Genomic DNA, 15,063 nt, shown 5'->3' on the forward strand with positions numbered 1-15,063 from the left:
TAGATTTATCTGGAATCATTACACATTCTTAGATTTATCTGGAATCATTACACATTCTTAGATTTATCTGGAGTCATTACACATTCTTAGATTTATCTGGAGTCATTACACATTCTTAGACTTATCTGGAATCATTACACATTCTTAGACTTATCTGGAATCATTACACATTCTTAGATTTATCTGGAATCATTACACATTCTTAGATTTATCTGGAGTCATTACACATTCTTAGATTTATCTGGAGTCATTACACATTCTTAGACTTATCTGGAATCATTACACATTCTTAGACTTATCTGGAATCATTACACATTCTTAGACTTATCTGGAATCATTACACATTCTTAGATTTATCTGGAATCATTACACATTCTTAGATTTATCTGGAATCATTACACATTCTTAGATTTATCTGGAGTCATTACACATTCTTAGATTTATCTGGAATCATTACACATTCTTAGATTTATCTGGAATCATTACACATTCTTAGACTTATCTGGAATCATTACACATTCTTAGATTTATCTGGAATCATTACACATTCTTAGATTTATCTGGAATCATTACACATTCTTAGATTTATCTGGAGTCATTACACATTCTTAGATTTATCTGGAGTCATTACATATTCTTAGATTTATCTGGAATCATTACACATTCTTAGATTTATCTGGAATCATTATACATTCTTAGATTTATCTGGAATCATTACACATTCTTAGATTTATCTGGAGTCATTACATATTCTTAGATTTATCTGGAATCATTACACATTCTTAGATTTATCTGGAATCATTACACATTCTTAGATTTATCTGGATTCCTTATATATTCTTAGATTTATCTGGATTCATTACACATTCTTAGATTTATCTGGAATCATTACACATTCTTAGATTTATCTGGAATCATTACATATTCTTAGATTTATCTGGATTCATTACACATTCTTAGATTTATCTGGAATCATTACATATTCTTAGATTTATCTGGAATCATTACACATTCTTAGATTTATCTGGAATCATTAGACATTCTTAGATTCATCTGGATTCCTTATATATTCTTAGATTTATCTGGAGTCATTACACATTCTTAGATTTATCTGGAATCATTACACATTCTTAGACTTATCTGGAATCATTACATATTCTTAGATTTATCTGGAATCATTATACATTCTTAGATTTATCTGGAATCATTATACATTCTTAGATTTATCTGGAATCATTAGACATTCTTAGATTTATCTGGAGTCATTACATATTCTTAGATTTATCTGGATTCATTATACATTCTTAGATTTTCCTGGAATCATTACACATTCTTAGATTTATCTGGAGTCATTACACATTCTTAGATTTATCTGGAATCATTACACATTCTTAGATTTATCTGGATTCATTACACATTCTTAGATTTATCTGGAATCATTACATATTCTTAGATTTATCTGGAATCATTACACATTCTTAGATTTATCTGGAATCATTAGACATTCTTAGATTTATCTGGATTCATTACACATTCTTAGATTTATCTGGAATCATTAGACATTCTTAGATTTATCTGGATTCATTACACATTCTTAGATTTATCTGGAATCATTAGACATTCTTAGATTTATCTGGAATCATTACACATTCTTAGATTTATCTGGATTCATTACACATTCTTAGATTTATCTGGAATCATTACATATTCTTAGATTTATCTGGAATCATTACACATTCTTAGATTTATCTGGAATCATTAGACATTCTTAGATTTATCTGGATTCATTACACATTCTTAGATTTATCTGGAATCATTAGACATTCTTAGATTTATCTGGATTCATTACACATTCTTAGATTTATCTGGAATCATTAGACATTCTTAGATTTATCTGGAATCATTACACATTCTTAGATTTATCTGGAATCATTAGACATTCTTAGATTTATCTGGATTCATTACACATTCTTAGATTTATCTGGAATCATTACACATTCTTAGATTTATCTGGAATCATTAGACATTCTTAGATTTATCTGGAATCATTACACATTCTTAGACTTATCTGGAATCATTAGACATTCTTAGATTTATCTGGATTCATTACACATTCTTAGATTTATCTGGAATCATTATACATTCTTAGATTTATCTGAAATCATTACATATTCTTAGATTTATCTGGAATCATTATACATTCTTAGATTTATCTGGAATCATTATACATTCTTAGATTTATCTGGAATCATTACACATTCTTAGATTTATCTGGAATCATTATACATTCTTAGATTTATCTGGAATCATTACACATTCTTAGATTTATCTGGAATCATTATACATTCTTAGATTTATTGTCACACCCTGACCATAGTTTACTTTGTATATTTCTATGTTGTGGTTGGTCAGGGTGTGATCTGAGTGGGCATTCTATGTTACATGTCTAGTTTGTCTAGTTCTATGTTCGGCCTGATATGGTTCTCAATCAGAGGCAGGTGTTCGTCATTGTCTCTGATTGGGAACCATATTTAGGTAGCCTGGGTTTCACTGTGTGTTTGTGGGTGATTGTTCCTGTCTATGTGTTTTCACCAGATAGGGCTGTTTAGGTTTTCGTTACGTTCATCACGTTCTTTATTTTGGTAGTGTTTGTATTGATTCGTGTTTTACGTTTGTTCATTAAAACATGGATCGCAATCTACACGCTGCATTTTGGTCCGATCCTTGTTCTACCTCTTCATCAGAGGAGGAGATAGAAGAAAACCGTTACAGAATCACCCACCACAAAAGGACCAAGCAGCGTGTCAACAGGCAGGAGCAGCGCGAGGAGATGCGCAATAAGGATTTCTGGACATGGGAGGAAATCCTCGACGGGAGAGGACCCTGGGCTAAACCAGGGGAGTGTAGCCGCCCAAAGGTGCAGCGGGAGAAGAAACAACAGGAGCAGCCCAAGGAGGAGTACAGTATGGAGTATACGACTTGGGAGGAGATCGACAGGTGGGCGGTCGACCCAGGGAGAGTGCCGGAGCCCGCCTGGGATTCGATGGAGCAGTGCGCGGAAGGTTATCAGAGAATGGAGTTGGCGAAGCAGGCACGGCGGCGCGGAAGGAGGCCCGAGAGGCAGCCCCAAAAATTTCTTGGGGGGGGGCTAACAGGGAGTATGGCTACGCCAGGTAGGAGACCTGCGCAAACTCCCTGTGCTTACCGGGGGGCTAGAAAGACCGGACAGGCACCGTGTTATGCAGTGGTGCGCACGGTGTCTCCAGTGCGGGTGCATAGCCCGGTGCGGTATATTCCAGCTCCGCGTGTCGGCCGGGCTAGATTGAGCGTCGAGCCTAATGCCATGAAGCCGGCTCTACGCAGCTGGTCCCCAGTGCGTCTCCTTGGGCCGGCTTACATGGTACCAGCCTTGCGCTCGGTGTCTCCGGTTCGCCTGCATAGCCCAGTGCGGGCTATTCCACCTCGCCGTAAGGTTGGGCAGGCTCGGTGCTCAAGAGCTCCAGTGCGCCTGCACGGTCCGGTCTACCCAGTACCACCTCCACACCCCAGCCCTCCGGTAGCAGCTCCCCGCACCAGGCTTCCTGTGCGTGTCCTCGGCCCAGTACCACCAGTGCCAGCACCACGCATCAGGCCTACAGTGCGCCTCGCCTCTCCAGCGCTGTCGGAGTCTCCCGCCTGTTTAGCGCTGTTAGAGCCTTCCTTCTCTACAGCGCTGCCGGAGTCTCCCGCCTGTTCAGAACTGCCAGTTTGCAAGGAGCTGCCAGTTTGCAAGGAGCTGCCAGTTTGCAAGGAGCTGCCAGTTTGCAAGGAGCTGCCAGTTTGCAAGGAGCTGCCAGTTTGCAAGGAGCTGCCAGTCTGCAAGGAGCTGCCAGTCTGCAAGGAGCTGCCAGTCTGCAAGGAGCTGCCAGTCTGCAAGGAGCTGCCAGTCTGCATAGAGCTGCCAGTCTGCAAGGAGCTGCCTGTCTGCAAGGAGCCGCCAGAGCTGCCTGTCTGCAGGATGCCGCCAAAGCTGCCAGTCTGCAAGGAGCCGCCAGAGCTGCCAGTCTGCAAGGAGCCGCCAGAGCTGCCAGTCTGCAAGGAGCCGCCAGAGCTGCCAGTCTGCAAGGAGCCGCCAGAGCTGCCAGTCTGCAAGGAGCCGCCAGGGCCGCCAGTCAGCATGGAGCAGCCAGGGCCGCCAGTCAGCATGGAGCAGCCAGGGCCGCCAGTCAGCATGGAGCAGCCAGGGCCGCCAGTCAGCATGGAGCAGCCAGGGCCGCCAGTCAGCATGGAGCAGCCAGGGCCGCCAGTCAGCATGGAGCAGCCACGGCCGCCAGTCAGCATGGAGCAGCCACGGCCGCCAGTCAGCATGGAGCAGCCACGGCCGCCAGTCAGCATGGAGCAGCCAGGGCCGCCAGTCAGCATGGAGCAGCCAGTCAGCATGGAGCAGCCAGTCAGCATGGAGCAGCCAGAGCTGCCAGTCAGCATGGAGCAGCCAGTCAGCATGGAGCAGCCAGAGCTGCCAGTCAGCATGGAGCTGCCAGAGCTGTCAGTCAGCATGGAGCAGCCAGTCAGCATGGAGCAGCCAGATCTGCCAGTCGACCAGACTCTTCCAGATCTGCCAGTCGACCAGACTCTTCCAGATCTGCCAGTCGACCAGACTCTTCCAGATCTGCCAGTCGACCAGACTCTTCCAGATCTGCCAGTCGACCAGACTCTTCCAGATCTGCCAGTCGACCAGACTCTTCCAGATCTGCCAGTCGACCAGACTCTTCCAGATCCGCCAGTCGACCAGACTCTTCCAGATCCGCCAGTCGACCAGACTCTTCCAGATCCGCCAGTCGACCAGACTCTTCCAGATCCGCCAGTCGACCAGACTCTTCCAGATCCGCCAGTCGACCAGACTCTTCCAGATCCGCCAGTCGACCAGACTCTTCCAGATCCGCCAGTCGACCAGACTCTTCCAGATCCGCCAGTCGACCAGACTCTTCCAGATCCGCCAGTCGACCAGGATCTTCCAGAACCGCCAGCCAGCCAGGATCTGCCGGATCCAACCACCTGCTTGAGCTTCCTCTCAGTGCTGAGCTTCCTCTCAGTGCTGAGCTACCCATCAGTCCTGAGCTACCTCTGTCCCGAGCTGTCCTTCTGTTCCGAGCTTCCCCTCTGTCCCGAGCTGTCTCTTAGGAGGGTCACCTATCTAGGGACGCTAAGGAGGTGGACAAAGACTATTATGGAGTGGGGTCCACATCCAGCGCCAGAGCCGCCACCGCGGACAGATGCCCACCCAGACCCTCCCCTATAGGTTCAGGTTTTGCGGCCGGAGTCCGCACCTTGGGGGGGGGGGGGGTACTGTCACACCCTGACCATAGTTTACTTTGTATATTTCTATGTTGTGGTTGGTCAGGGTGTGATCTGAGTGGGCATTCTATGTTACATGTCTAGTTTGTCTAGTTCTATGTTCGGCCTGATATGGTTCTCAATCAGAGGCAGGTGTTCGTCATTGTCTCTGATTGGGAACCATATTTAGGTAGCCTGGGTTTCACTGTGTGTTTGTGGGTGATTGTTCCTGTCTATGTGTTTTCACCAGATAGGGCTGTTTAGGTTTTCGTTACGTTCATCACGTTCTTTATTTTGGTAGTGTTTGTATTGATTCGTGTTTTACGTTTGTTCATTAAAACATGGATCGCAATCTACACGCTGCATTTTGGTCCGATCCTTGTTCTACCTCTTCATCAGAGGAGGAGATAGAAGAAAACCGTTACATTTATCTGGAATCATTACACATTCTTAGATTTATCTGGAATCATTACACATTCTTAGATTTATCTGGAATCATTACACATTCTTAGATTTATCTGGAATCATTACACATTCTTAGATTTATCTGGAATCATTACACATTCTTAGATTTATCTGGATTCCTTACATATTCTTAGATTTATCTGGATTCCTTGCACATTCTTAGATTTCTTTGGTTCGCGTCTAGAGTTTAAATTATTTAAGCTGACTGCCCCGACTCGGGTTGCTGGAGAAAATATTTCTGATGGCATTTATACTTTTTTGAACTATACCAATATTCAATGGGTAAAAACAGGCCAAAATATAGAAAATGTGTTTTAAGCTATTAACTCCAAACCAATGTTGATGTTCAGACGATCCCAAATTAGGTTGCTTGAGAATGTGATTGGTGTTTTTTTACTTTAAATGAGCTACAAATGCATTTGAATGGCAACAATAGTGCCATAGACATTGGGGACATTTTGAAATGCACATCCATGCAACACCATTTTCTTCAGGAAATTTACTTTTCTAAACTAAACAAAAATATAAACGCAACGTGTAACAATTTCATTGATTTTTACTGAGTTACAGATCATATAAGGAAATCAGTCAATTGATATAAATACATTAGGCCCTAATCTATGGATTTCACATGACTGAGAATACAGATTATGCATCTGTTGGTCACAGATACTGTACCTTAAAAAAATATTTTGTCACTATATTTTTGTGCAATCAAATTGCCATCGATAAAATTAAATTGTGTTTGTTGTCCGTATTTTATGTCTGCCCATACCGTCAACTCATTGTCATCACGGGGCACTCTGTTCACAGAGTTTACCTCAGCAAACAGCTTGCCTACATGACTTCATTCACGTGGTCTGCGGTTGTGAGGCCGGTTGGATGTACTGCCAAATTCTCAAACACAACGTTGGAGGCGGCTTATGGTAGAGAAAGGAACATTCAATTATCTGGCAACAGCTCTGGTGGACATTCCTTCAGTAAACATGCCAATTGCGCGCTCCCTCAACTTGAGACATCTGTCGCATTGTGTTGTGTGACAAAACTGCACATTTTAGTGGCATTTTACTGCATAAGCACTGTGTATTGATCATGCTATTTAATGAGCTTCTTGATATGCAACACCTGTCAGGTGGATAGATTATCTTGTCAAAGGAGCAATGCTCACTAACATTTGAGAGAAGCTTTTTTGTGTGCATGGAAAATTTATGCAATCTTTTATTTCAACTCATGAAACATGGGACCAACATTTTACATGTTGCGTTTATATTTTTGTTCAGTGTAGTTTGTACTGGGAATGGTCGGCTGAGGACACACTGCATCAACCTCTACTCTGATAGCCATGAGGCTCATAGAACGTCACACAACCATTAATCGGGCTGTGTGACGTACTGTATATATTGTACAACCTGTCGTTTTCCATTCCGTGCAAGGTGTAACTTTCCAGGAGACTGTATTTTCCCACTTTGCTTGATCTTGACCTTGTTGTATAATTATGACAGGACAAGAGCTTATCTTGTCTATATTATAACTACCCTTGTGTAACGGATGTGAAACGGCTAGCTTAGTTAGCGTGGGCGCTAAATAGCGTTTCAATCAGTGACGTCACTTGCTCTGAGACCTTGAAGTAGTAGTTCCCCATCGCTCCACAAGGGCCGCGGCTTTTGTGGAGCGATGGGTAACGACGCTTCGTAGGTGTCAGTTGTTGATGTGTGCGAGAGGTCCCTAGTTCGCGCCCGGGCGAGGGGACGGTCTAAATTTGTACTGTTACACTTGCCATCATCACATTCCTGACTTATCCAACATGATACATATAGGTTATAAAATATCTCTAAGGAAAATATATTATTTCAAGATTATGTTATATAATTGTATTTAATATAATTCACTAATTTGTTCACAATGAAATAACATCATTATTGTCCTTACACAAACTATGGTTAGTATATACAAATATAAATTCTTGAATACAGCATTTAAAAATATTATTTTGAATGATTTATTTTGTAAAATGAGAATATTGTGTTTTATTGTAATGAATATCCGCACAGAGGAAAAGACGAAGCAAGAGGGTTTACTCCGCCCAAAATCTGTTCACGAAAATAAAACCCTGAAGTGAGGAATTTTTATATGGAAGTCAATAAGCACGTTTCTATCCATAATTTTCATGCAGTAAAGTCATACAATATATTTTTAAAAATCACGACAGCTGTGATTAGAAACAGGACGTTCCGGTACAATTGAACGAATGCCGACAGATAATTTATTTTCTTTATGCAGATTTTAGAATATTCGCATGAAAAAAAGTCGCCAATATGATGGAAACCCAGCTAATGAAAACGTTTCGAAGGACATTGTCCTCAGAGACATATTTATAAATATCGGTCACTCGTCTATCTTGCCAATATTATAGAAGGTCTTTGTCTTAGGTAAGAAACTAGGTGAAAAGTCATCTCCCGACGTACATAACGTCATGTGACAGAACCCGCAGCGCTGATTGGATGAAACATGTATTTTTCTGGTAGGACGAACGTGACTTGTGTACTCAAGGATTTTACGACACGGACGTCTGTAGTGCAACAATAACTATGCTTTTCAACAAGGTAAAAATACAGCTAATAAACAAATAACTGACATGCTTTAACAGTTAATTAAGATGTCTTTAAGCTTTGTGTAGTTCCTAGTTGACAGGTTTCTCGAGAAATCGAGATATTTTCATATTTGACAGTTGTCTTACTAGCCGAGAAAAGGCAGCTAGCATTAAGTTAGCTATCTAGCTATAACGTTAATTAATGCCTAACGTTAGTGTGAAAAGCATTGGTTCCCTTCTGCGCCACATGTACATGCTAGCTTTCTTATAGATTGTAGCTTTGTCGTTTGTTGTGAAAACGTGTTGTAAACTATCTAGTAGACGTGACGCATCTAACCCCATATTCAAACCTTTTCAATCAACCTCTTGGTGTTGTCAATTGTTGACGTTTAAAGTTCTGACATTCTTGTACACCCTCTAACTACTGTAGCCCAGAAGTAAAGATCCCTCTAAAATCCACTAGAAATAGTAACATTTGACGTACCTATAGTACTATGCATGTATTCATTAGCTAGTGGGATGAGGTCTTTTTTTGTGTCCCAAATGGCACCCTATTACCTATGGGCCCAGTAGTGCACTACATGGGGAATAAGGTGCCATTTGGCACGTAATCACTGTGTCGCCTTGGCCCTTGCACAGCCATAAGGTTATAGTAGTTGTTGATTTGTTCTATGCCCTCGCCCCATCTCTCCTCAAGGCTCTGAGAGGGGGCGTGCAGTCTGTCCTGCGGCTCCAGAGTACCAATGCTGCAGCCGTGGCCGCTACCAGCTCTCAGAATGCTCCGTCAACAGGGTTCTGCTTTGGTGAGTGCGAGCAGCTGCTGGGACAGGGCTCTCTGCGAGCAGCTGCTGGGACAGGGCTCTCTGCGAGCAGCTGCTGGGACAGGGCTCTCTGCGAGCAGCTGCTGGGACAGGGCTCTCTGCGAGCAGCTGTTGGGACAGGGCTCTCTGCGAGCAGCTGCTGGGACAGTGTCAATGCATACCTGTGTATTTATAGACTTCCTGTCTCTCTCTCTCTCTCCCTCTGTCTGACTATCAACAGAGATGACAGACCAACAGAAAGAGTTTCAGGAGCTAGCCAGGAAGTTTTCCCGGGAGGAGATTGTCCCTGTTGCAGCAGCCTACGACAGGAGTGGAGAAGTGAGTAGAAGACATCAATCTGGTGCTCTGGTCTTTCCCAGCCTGTTTGTATACCAAGCAGTGGCATGCTATCATTGGAACAGAGTAGCTGTCAGTCCAGCCAGCAGCTGCTTCGTATTGGACCACATACCCTAACCCTTTTTATCCCACAGTATCCTTTCCCCATCATCAAGAGAGCATGGGAGCTTGGCCTGATGAACTCTCACATTCCAGAGGACTGTGGTGGAATGGGTCTGGGCATATTTGACTCCTGCCTCATCACAGAAGAGCTGGCCTATGGTTGCACAGGAGTTCAGACTGCTATCGAAGCCAACTCTCTCGGTGTAAGTTCACATTGTCATTGAGCTGTAAAACTATAAAGAGTTGAAAAACCTAAGATTTGAATCAAGGTTGATTTTTTTTGTTTAGTTTTTACATGTATAATGGATACATGGCTAAATATGTCTTAAAATAATCCTGCTGTGAAATGGAGGCTCATAGTGGCTGTTAGCGTGAAATACTGTCATCTTGTAACCCTGGTTCATTCAGAGCTCTTCTTAGGCTGGTAAAGGTCAGACTTTCCCCCAAATTCTGTTTTTTTCTAGAAATCCTGGTTGGAAGATTCCTAGATTTCCTTATTCTGGAAAACCATTGGAATTGTGATGAGAAAAACAAAGTGACTGTATTTTTGCAACCCAATACAGGCTTAAAGAGCTCTTCTGTTTCTTTCCTCACAGCAAATGCCAGTGATCATAGCCGGTAATGATTTCCAGAAGAAGAAGTACCTGGGCAGAATGACAGAGGAACCTCTCATGTGTGTAAGTGTTCATATGAAATACAAGAAGGAATTAGGGACAAGTGGGTAAAACATGTATTCATTGTTTTCTGTTACAATGATAAAAATATTTTTTAAATCCCAGTGAATTCACAATGCAGATATCCATATGGTTCTATTCTGTTTGAGTCATGGTTAAGCATTACAACCGTACTACTGTTACAGTACCTCGATACAATCTCGTGATGTTAGCATTTTACCAATTTTGTCATTTAACTTCTCAAAAGTATAGCCATACAGTACTTCACTGTTGTCGCTTTGCCTTCCTCTGCCATTTGTCCAACCGTTAATGTTCATAAGGAAGACGTAGTGGTGGAGAGTCGACTCCCGTTTCTGAGTGTCAAGATTTGATTCCACTAGAAATTGACTCCTAAGATTCAGTATTTTTGGAACGGAGGAAACTGATTGATTGCGGTTTTTACGAGAACACAAACGCTCACATATTGTATAGCGAGAGAGGGGTGGGACACCGTATAGTAGGGCCAGGGTATCGCGATACTCGTCAGTATCGTGGCAAGGATACAAAACACGAAGCAGATTGAACTTCTTTATGAAAACAGCCTTGATGCTGGAAACACACATCATGATGATGTCATCCAGAAAAGAGATGTGGTAATTTTGCTTAATGTTTAAACAGCCATTTTTTAAAATTGGTTTTCAGTTAAAACGATTCTAAAAAATTATCATAAAATTCCACATGAATTTACAATGCAGAATAATTATCCGATTAGGAATGTATGATCGCTAGGGACAGGCAATGAAGTTCTATCTACCAAATGTTATTTCACGTGCTGAATACAACAGTTACTTACAAGCCCTTAATTATTTACAACAATACCGTTTTTTAATTAGAGTTAAGAAAACAAACTAAAGTAAAAAGTTGCACGATATTTAAAGAACAATACCGAGGCTATATACAGGGTGAACTGGTACCGTGTCAATGTGCTGGGGTACAGGTTAGTCCACGACCCTTTCCAGAGACAGACTACAGCTACAGTAACATGGCAAAAGCTACTTTTCAGACTATTTTAAAAAGTGCCGCATCTCTAGACGTACCTTTTCAGACATCTCTTCTCCGGTGTAAAACGTTGTATTTGTTCCCTGACAACAATAAACATCGCTGATTAGTGTGTTGTTTCTGGTATTGTAGCTAGATGTTTTATTTCCTCTAAACGTCTTGGTAAGTCACGGTATTCAACAAACTTTTTAAAGTATTTATTTATTTATTAGGAGAGAGTAGTCTGCCGCAGCTAGGTCCATATTATTTGATTGACTGTTCCGGTTGCCTAGTGATGGACGCTAAGTCCTGCTTCAGAAGCTGTTCATCTCTCCAGAGAAGAGTTTCGTGTCTGCATTTTAAAAAAGCCGTAGTGTAGCCTACACTAACAGACAAACATGCCGAGGCGCTTTCAAGGCGCCACATTCCATTATGTCTCAAAATATAGTATGATAAGAAAATGCTGTGTGTTGACTGACAGGCGTACGGTGTGACGGAGCCTGGCGCGGGCTCTGACGTGGCGGGCCTGAAGACGCGGGCGGAGAAGAAAGGAGACGAGTACGTTGTTAACGGTCAGAAGATGTGGATCACCAACGGAGGCAAAGCCAACTGGTGAGAGGAGAAACACACACACCACCATTTTAAAGTGATTTGTCAATAAAGACCATCTTCCGCCATGCTGAACACATTAATGCCCCTTTGTGGAATGAAATGTTTTCTCTATAAAAATATTAAGTTTGTCTTTTAGTTTATTCCCAAGGCAGCATGTGGTGTGATAAGACAGTCTTCTTAATTCTCACAGGTATTTCCTGCTGGCCCGTACTGATGCTGACCCTAAGTGTCCAACCAGCAAGGCTTTCACAGGCTTCATCGTTGACGCAGATTCACCTGGAATACTAGTCGGCAGGAAGGTAAGGATCTAGTGTCTCAATGACCGATCAGTTATATCACTCTGTCACCACCATTCCTTGATCAACAATTCTACATAGTAGTGACTGGATCTATTTTTTAGTTTTTGCGTAGACATGCCCAATTATTTAGCTAGCTAGAACTTATGAAATTACTTGTGTATGCTGCAAACTGTAGAGGATCTGAGATTGGTGTCTGGACATGTTACTATAGTAACCTATAATATTGATGTGTGTGTGTAGGAGTTGAACATGTTACTTGTATTTTATTTAACTAGGCAAGTCGGTTAAGAACAAATTCTTATTTACAATGACGGCCTAGGAACAGTGGCAGAACGACAGATTTTTACCTTGGCAGCTCGGGGATTCGATCTAGCAACCTTTCGGTTACTAATCCAACGCCCTAACCACTAGGCTACCTGCCGCCCCAATATTATAGGTTACTATAGTAACCTATAATATTGCTGTGTGTCTCTGTGTGTAGGAGTTGAACATGGGTCAGCGGTGTTCAGACACCAGAGGAATCACCTTTGAGGACGTCCGGATACCCAAGGAGAACGTTCTGATTGGAGAAGGAGCTGGCTTCAAGATTGCCATGGGAGCCTTCGACAAGACCAGACCACCAGTGAGTCATGGTTTCCTAGACAACATGGCGGGCTACATGTTTGACACCACTGCCGTCAGGTTTGCAAAATTTCCGGTAACCATCCCAAGGTTTTCCAGAAATCCTGGCTAAAGGATTGTCCACAATATTTTCCCCGCTAAAAACCTGGGAATGGTGGGAAAGTTACCAGAATTTTGCAAACATACCTGCTATATTATGAGTTAGTGACAAGACATCCTCCTGTGCATCCAGGTGGCAGCAGGCGCTACAGGTCTGGCTCAGAGAGCTCTGGATGAAGCCACTGGCTACGCTCTGGAGAGGAAGACCTTCGGGAAACTCATCGCTGAGGTTCATCATTTTGTTTCACACTTCCACATTAGAAATACACGAAGCCACGTCAGTATTAGGGTATTAGACTGTTGCCTTGGTGATAGTTGAAGAGATTCAGCCTCAGCAAGAACTTATCAACGATTTGAAAGTGCTTTGTAGTCCAGGAGTATTCTTCATCTTATTCTGGGGAAACTGGCCCAAGTGCTCTAAGGTTTGACCTTTGACCTCATACCATTGATAATGCTACTGCAGTCTCCATTGAAAGTTCCTTTTTTGTCAGGAGTAGACTTCGTCTTAGTCTGGGGAAACTGGCAACAGGGCCATGTTCACTTCATAGCCGACATGATCCTTTATCCTACATATCAGAGGTTTATTCTCCATGGCATATCTGTCTGAAAGTTCCACAACGTTGCGTCCTACTGAACACATCTCAATACTCTGAGGTTTGACAACAACCCCCCCCCCACCCACAGCACCAGGCGGTGTCGTTCCTGTTAGCTGAGATGGCCATGAAGGTGGAGCTGGCCAGGATGGGCTGGCAGAGGTCAGCGTGGGAGGTTGACAACGGGAGGAGGAACACCTACTACGCCTCCATCGCTAAGGCATTCGCCGGAGACATCGCCAACCAGGTGGCCAGCGACGCCGTGCAGGTGTTTGGAGGAAACGGCTTCAACTCTGAATACCCCGTAGAGAAACTGATGAGGGATGCCAAGATCTACCAGGTGAGGGGGCAGTTCTACCTCATCAACTGTTTTTAAATTCTGTTAGAGTACCGAACGACCAATCAGTAGCCCTTATGCATACAACAATAGTGGTAATCTGACCAGGGCCCGTATGCAAAAAGCATCCGAGTGCTAGAACTCATTTTCCCTTTTTAGCTCATAAGGAGTAAGACTATATGGATGGAAGGGACCTGATCCTAGATCAGCACTCCCACTTTTTGAGACGCTTTGTGAATTAGAGACCTGGATGAACTTAGTCTTTAGCTGTACACTACTTCCTGGGTTGTGTTAAGAGGTACATTACCACGTGAATGAACTTAACCAATCGTTTTTGGTTTCCGTTAGAAAATGTTTAGCCACGTTGTGCCTCACTGAACACTTCCCTAGTCCAGTCAACTGGTTAGGGAAAAACTCCTGGCTTTTAATGGAATGAAAACTGATATAAATTGGGGGGGGGGGGGGGGAACTGATAAGACTTCATTGGATACATTTTATGTCTGCTTGTTTAATTCCAGATCTATGAAGGTACAGCCCAGATCCAGAGGCTAATCATCTCCCGTGAACACTTCGGCAGGTTCAAGAAATGAGCTCCCAACACCTGTCAAGTCACTAGTCCCGTCCTCTCTGAATGAACACCTGTCGTCTTCCTTCTCGGTTTTTTTAATAGTCATGATCAAAACGTGTTGGTGGGCAGCATGGCTGCGGCACCCCCTGAAAAAATATATATATGAATTTAAAATTGGATTATTCGGGTGGTGCTATTGTCCCAGACATGCTAAATCACATGTATGTCAACATATTTTGGGTGAATCAGATCTGGCACACTATGCTTTTTATATAGTTCCCTTCTTTTGACCAGAGCCTTTGGTCTAAAGTAGTGCACTACATAGGGAATAGGGTGCAATGTGGCCTTCTGTCATCACAACACACCACACGCCTTGTTGCCCTTTGGTTTCAACGTTCAACTGTAGCTGGAGTGTTATTAAATGGCTTTGTGTGAAGAAGATTGTAACTTGTGAAAATATAACCGATCAAATGAGTTGGAAACATAACCCATGTAAAACCTCAACTTTATCAGCACTTTGTTGAACTGTAATAAACTATGTATACTGATTAACTTGTATTGTACAATGACTAAAGTAATAATTACATGAGAAGACTATAATGAAGTAATGTGTAAT

At 42.7% G+C, this 15,063-nt stretch overlaps 1 protein-coding gene across 1 annotated transcript; it reads left to right on the forward strand.

The window, feature by feature from the left end:
• Positions 1-8,240: 8,240 nt before the first annotated feature.
• On the forward strand, positions 8,241-14,996 carry acadm (acyl-CoA dehydrogenase medium chain). Its single transcript, XM_036986757.1, has 11 exons — positions 8,241-8,381; positions 9,066-9,171; positions 9,410-9,507; positions 9,660-9,830; positions 10,224-10,304; positions 11,800-11,930; positions 12,121-12,229; positions 12,711-12,851; positions 13,083-13,178; positions 13,634-13,882; positions 14,398-14,996. The coding sequence occupies exons 1-11, from the start codon at positions 8,367-8,369 to the stop codon at positions 14,467-14,469; spliced, it is 1,269 nt and encodes a 422-aa protein (XP_036842652.1). The 5' UTR covers positions 8,241-8,366; the 3' UTR covers positions 14,470-14,996.
• The last annotated feature ends 67 nt before the right edge of the window (positions 14,997-15,063 follow it).

This window comes from Oncorhynchus mykiss, chromosome 8 (assembly GCF_013265735.2).
Source record: "Oncorhynchus mykiss isolate Arlee chromosome 8, USDA_OmykA_1.1, whole genome shotgun sequence".
NCBI classification, from domain to species: Eukaryota; Metazoa; Chordata; class Actinopteri; order Salmoniformes; family Salmonidae; genus Oncorhynchus; species Oncorhynchus mykiss.

Bases quoted from the DNA above. Each gene is read 5' to 3' on its own strand.
- acadm (XM_036986757.1), top strand. The intron at 9,172-9,409 runs GTGAGTGCGAGC...GACTATCAACAG, and splicing joins GTCAACAGGGTTCTGCTTTG to AGATGACAGACCAACAGAAA. The intron at 13,179-13,633 runs GTTCATCATTTT...CCCCACCCACAG, and splicing joins TCGGGAAACTCATCGCTGAG to CACCAGGCGGTGTCGTTCCT.